The sequence below is a fragment of the Sander vitreus genome, chromosome 12 (genome assembly GCF_031162955.1).
Source record: "Sander vitreus isolate 19-12246 chromosome 12, sanVit1, whole genome shotgun sequence".
NCBI classification, from domain to species: domain Eukaryota; kingdom Metazoa; phylum Chordata; class Actinopteri; order Perciformes; family Percidae; genus Sander; species Sander vitreus.
In genome coordinates this window covers 17,466,760-17,472,595 of record NC_135866.1, presented here as the reverse complement: position 1 = coordinate 17,472,595, position 5,836 = coordinate 17,466,760, and the positions used below count along the sequence as shown (strand labels likewise).

The 5,836-nt window shown below is 40.5% G+C and overlaps 1 protein-coding gene across 1 annotated transcript; it reads left to right on the top strand.

Annotated features, from left to right (window-relative positions):
• Positions 1 to 348: 348 nt before the first annotated feature.
• On the top strand, positions 349 to 5,523 carry loxl5b (lysyl oxidase-like 5b). The gene is made up of 7 exons (XM_078263773.1): positions 349 to 1,366; positions 1,731 to 1,839; positions 2,353 to 2,490; positions 2,677 to 2,833; positions 4,080 to 4,175; positions 4,306 to 4,421; positions 4,611 to 5,523. Exons 1-7 carry the CDS (start codon positions 487 to 489, stop codon positions 4,615 to 4,617), a joined length of 1,503 nt encoding a protein of 500 aa, XP_078119899.1. The 5' UTR covers positions 349 to 486; the 3' UTR covers positions 4,618 to 5,523.
• Positions 5,524 to 5,836: the final 313 nt, after the last annotated feature.

Here is a 5,836-nt window from a genome sequence, read left to right as displayed (position 1 = left end):
AAGACATTTTAATATAACAATTCTTGCTATATTTTCTTTATATTTTCTGAGGAGGAACTGATGTGTAAGGGAAATCAAAAACAGATAACTTGTGTTTTTTCCCTACTGGGCGGACTGGTTCTTGATAACCAGGCTGAACGGTAACATTTAGATGACTTCAGTTAACACCTGTGCGTAAAGTTTACTAAGCAAACGTCCTTGTGTAAGTCTTGTGTAACAGCCACGGCGATGCATGGGTTAAATCTTCTTGCTAGAAAGTTTGACTTTGCATAAGAAACTGGGCTGAATTCGATAAAACAGCAGAAAAAACGCTCAAGCCCTCCTCTCCCCCTGGGAACTGATATGTTGTTCTGTGTAAGAGCTGGAACTGAGAGCGCACTCCTGCTTTCCATCCACTTTCCACAAAGCAACATCTGTGAGCGCAATTCATGTCTCTGATTTATCATTGACTTACAGAAGGGATTTTTTTTGTCTAGTTTTATTGCCATGGCAAAATGGTCACTCTTCTTTTTATACCTTTTCCATGGACAACTTCCCCTCATCTTTGGGCAGCAGCAGCGCACAGCCGGGCCCTGGCGGCACCGGATTCAGTGGGAGAGCAACGGGCAGGTTTATAGTTTAATGAGCACTGGGTCAGAGTACCATGCTCCGGTTCGGTCCAGAAGCCAGTCGAGGGTTTATGTTAGCGGCAGGAGGGATGGCACCAGGAGCCAAATGCCGGGAGCGCACAGAGGAGCGACGCTTGTAAGACCCGGACAGTTCAGGACTGATCACCGTGTAGAGCCAGGATCTACTGCGTTAGGGCGCGATGTTAGACAGTATGCGTCTTTTAACGGTCGTGCGTCAGGGGCCAGAGAGCAGCCTGAGCGCCCACACGGAGCAGAAGCTGCAGGTTATCTAGGAGCACAGCACTTTAACCCTGAACACATAAACACCATCAACGCCTCTGCACCGGGGAGGTTTACCGATTTTCCAGGCGGTATAGAACGTGTCAGTATGGATGCCACTGCACTGCACAACAGAGGAGGAGAACCAGGGCCCGGTGCGCAATACCAACAGTTACGCGCGGTGCCAGAGGCGATGACTGTCTCCAGGCAACACGCGCAGACAGATCAATCCGTCTCAGCACATCCCAGAGCTCTGGAAAGGGAATCTGAGGTCCGTGCTCCATCCTACGCACTTAGTGAGGATGGTTCAAACGAGGCAAACGGTAATGGAGAAGACATGATTAACGACGACCCTCGAAACCCGTTAAAAAACCACAGGAATTCTGTTTTTTACAACTCGTATCCCACAAGAGGGAGGTCAGTGGCCCGCACACGCCGTCCGCCTGGCACAGGATATGGAACAAGATATTTCCAAAATGGTAAGTTTATGCCCTAATCACGTGGAGTGAATATGGCCTTCTTAATTTGCATTGATTTAAAAGTATGACGTTTTAAATCAGCTTGTTTTATGAATATTTTAAAGGCAGTTTGCACAGTGTCATGTCTCACTCACTGAGCGGAAAAAAAACTGAATGATGGGAAGGGAAAACATCTCATTTGGGCTTTGGATCTCAGACTGACTGCTCAGGAATGTAAAACAGTTTGAATTTTGCCAAAAAACAGCTGCTCTCATTTTCAGCCTGGACATAGCCTATTTCAGTGAATTATTCTGAGCACACATGAACTGGCAACATCTCAGAATATCAAAACAAATTGGATTGTTCCTTTAATCTCCTCTCCCAGGACTGCCAGACCTCGTGCCAGACCCATATGCCATCCAAGCAGGTGCATATGTCCAGCGCATGCAGATGTTTGCGCTCCGCTGTGCAGCTGAGGAGAACTGTCTAGCCAGGTAATCTGTGGTGCCAAAAGTGATTCACTTCCTCAGCACATAGACACTGAAGCAGACACGCAGACACACACACACACACACACACACACACACACACACACACACACACACACACACACACACACACACACACACACACACACACACACACACACACACACACACTCAACACACAGGTATTTCCTTTGTTTTGACTGCTCATTGAAAGTTAATTTGACTTCACTTAGCACAACCTTTGGTTCTTTCAGAATAACTTTGAGTAATGTGTGTATACATTTTCAATGTGGCAGGAAAATTGTTCTGTTAATAGACAAAAACTGTGTGATCTTATTATGGAGCAGTGATTCTCCAACATGATGTCCTGCCAAGACATAAATGTTCTGGGTTGGTTTTCCCTAAAGCATTGAACACAATGGAACAAACCCTTTGCTCTCTGAAAACTAGCCCCCGGGATATCCGCCAGTAACACTTTGCAACGCAGCTTATACCCCTTTCCTCTGTGATCCATCCAAGGTCAGCTTATGGACCTGCTGTGAGAGACATTGACTTCAGAGTCCTCCTACGATTCCCCCAAAAAGTGAAGAACCAAGGCACCACTGACTTCCTTCCTGTCAAGCCGAGATACCAGTGGGACTGGCACAGCTGTCACCAGTAAGTTTATTCAGCCTAAAAGTGAAATTACCTTACTCTGGTAAAGCTCAGATAAAAACATTAAACCCTCAAAATTCACAAAACAAATCATTTTGGGTTTAAAGGCATCCCTGAACCATGTTTGGGCCATGGCACAAGTAAGAAGCTCTTATTATTTTTCCAATCTATTCTGTTCTACCCCCTCAGACACTACCACAGCATGGATGCATTCAGTAACTACGACCTGCTGGATGTCGTCAGTGGACGTAAAGTGGCCGAGGGACACAAGGCCAGTTTTTGCCTGGAGGACACGGGCTGTGAACCCGGATTCCGGCGGCGCTACGCCTGTACAGCTCATACACAGGTAATATAAACTTATACAGTATTTAAAGTAAATGCTGTTTAACCTTTAATTAAAGTCTCATTGAGATCAAGACCTGAGGAAACTAGGAGAGAGGAATCAGAAACAATCACAGATACATCTAAATGTACAAAGTTAAAAGTTACATGGTTATATGGTACAATGTTCTGGAAGTCAGTCCTCCCCAGTTTAGTATTTACCTGTGGGGTATCTAACCTTGATCCTGGATCAGTCCTGAATAGAGACATTTCAAGCACTCAGCAGCTCATAAATACATTACAGGAAGAATATTCAAAATACAAATATACCAGATAGTAGGAAACCTATGAGGTGAGAAAAAGAATGAATCACTCTGAGTGACTAAAAATAAAGTTAACTTTGATTTGGTTTGTTTTGAATTTATTGGAAGACTTATGTCTTGGTCAAAATAAATCATTGTTGTTACTGTGTGTTACTGTTTTTTACATCTTATAAGTCGCCTTACACAGACATATCCAGGTTCCAGGAGATCCATCTAGAACTATGATACGACATAAGACGGCCCCGGATCAGGGCAGAAGTCATTAAGTCTTAAGGTCTGGTCTGGTGAACAGTAGCTTTACATTTGAGAATATATGTTACATACTGTAGACCTTTATAATGTAGTGTGGGGTAAGGTTAGGTAGTCAACAAATTGTCAATAAAGATTTGGGACTTATGAGGGACTAATTTTTTCTAAAAAGGTCAAAATCAATACTGTATCTTGGCAGAAGAGGCCCGAAACATCCAGATTTTTGGTCTCACTTTGCATGCCATTCAGTAGATCAGCATCTCCCCTATTTGGTGGGTAGTTCAAAGATGTACAGTCTTTATTTCTCATTATTTAGTCAAACAAAACATAGTGTAGGTAGCAAGGCTCTGAGTTGCACAGTGACTTTTGTTTTGGAGTTTTTTGCAAATCCTCCAAATCCACTTCTGAGAAATGTTTTTCTAACTAAAATTCCAGTGTACGCCAATAAAATAAAAAAAACATCCTGAAGACATGGGAATATTTATTATATCTGTTGTCTGGGTTCTGTGATTCTGGCTTTGCACTGCTTAGTGCTGGTTTCCTGTAACAGTTTTGCTTCCAAAGAACTGTTTGTATAACTAAAACTCAAATCTGCTTCATTTGCAGCACTTGTAGGAAAAAAAGTAGTCAAAGTCGTATGAAGGGCCTGAGCAAAAACTTTAAACCACACTGAGGAGGGTGTTTGGGTTGTGTTTTCAGGGACTGAGTCCAGGATGCCATGACCTGTACGCTGCTAACATCGACTGTCAGTGGATTGACATCACTGACGTACCTCCTGGAAATTATATCTTGAAGGTAACACATGTCACGTCAACTTTATAACAACTGTTTTATTTTTTTGCAATATTTATTTAACTAACCTGCCTGCAGAGCTGGCCAAACAGTTTTTATTTCTGATAAATGATCAGGTTTTCATGATTTACAGGTTACTGTCAATCCCAATTTCCACGTCTTGGAGTCAGACTTCACCAACAACATAGTGAGATGTGATATCACATACACAGGAATTTATGTTCAGACACGCAACTGTCGAGTATCAAGGTACTGTTTGAGTGTTTCTGTTGAACATGAGCGTTGCATGTAGTTAAACTTAGAATGTCTACACAATAGAAAATATATGAGAAAAAGGGCAAAACAGTCAGATTACATTTGACAGATGCTGTATCAAGTCTTGTGTGTTTACAATTTGGATCCCTGTATTTTAATGTCTCTTTTTCCTCCCTTTTTCAGAGTTTGAAATCTTCCTTTTCAAGTATTCTGTAGAAGTTTTGCAGCAAACATCTCTCCCTGTACTGTGCAACAACAAAAATGACTCAATGACTAACAAAAAGTACAATTGGTGCCAGTTTTTAACTGTAACTGCTATAGACTTGTGTTGCATTAACTGCAGAGTTAATAAATGCAGAGGTTTACACATTTTGTACATCAACCTAGTGAGATCCTCAGATTTTCTTTCTTCTTTTGTTATGCCTTAATTCATAACAAAGATATATCTTTCTTTTTTTGCCTTAACAAATACAAGTGCTGTGTTCATACATTTATTTTTGGAATGCTAGTTTATTGCTTGGAATATGTTTTGTTGCCACGTGTTGTTTCTGTCATGTTTTTGTGCTTTGTGTTATTGTTATGTGCAGATGATTTGTTTTTACAGTTTTATTTAAAGGATAAGATATTCTATATTTTTGTTATTGTCAACAAATCTCATTAATTGTTTTTAAAGACAATTATTTCCTAAACCAGCTGGGCACTGTAGTTTTTAGCAAAATTACTCAAATTGGAGCAAATAGTGCATTTGTTCTGGACTATTTCCAGCTGTGAAAATGAGTATTTATTGTAGCAGGACAGTACAGAATTTGTTCATACTATTTGGTCTTTTCATGGGATGTGTTGAGTAATAAGAAAAATACAAATTATCACTTATTCTTAAACCACTTGGTGGTCCCATTAGCAAACTTCAAATATCAAATGTTATGTTAAATAGTAAGGGTAGTATATCAAATGATGTCGTTATGAATGCGTGCTTGTGTATGAGTGAATGAAAAAAGTGGGAAACGTGTAATGTAAAACTGTTAATATTGCTAAAACATTGTTGAAAACCTTATTATATTCTGTTGCATGTTGGATTTAATGCAATAAAGATGGTGAGGACTTTATTACTATAACAATTCTTTCTTTTTCTAAAATGCCAGAACATCAAATTGTTCCAGTGTATCTATTAATCTCTAAATATTCTTTTCTGGATTGTAGCTGTGTGTCCATGTTTTATTATAAAATGCCAAGGACCAGTTAAGATCAGATTCTTCAGTTTTAAATCCAGAATCCAAAGTAGTTAAAAGCAGAAATTGTTCATGTTCAAATATCTCAGCGCTGTGTAGGACTGAACTGTCCTCCTGTTGAATGGAGGAGCTTTACTTTGAGTGATGCGTGCAGATCGTGGCCTCAGAGACAAACAGGCC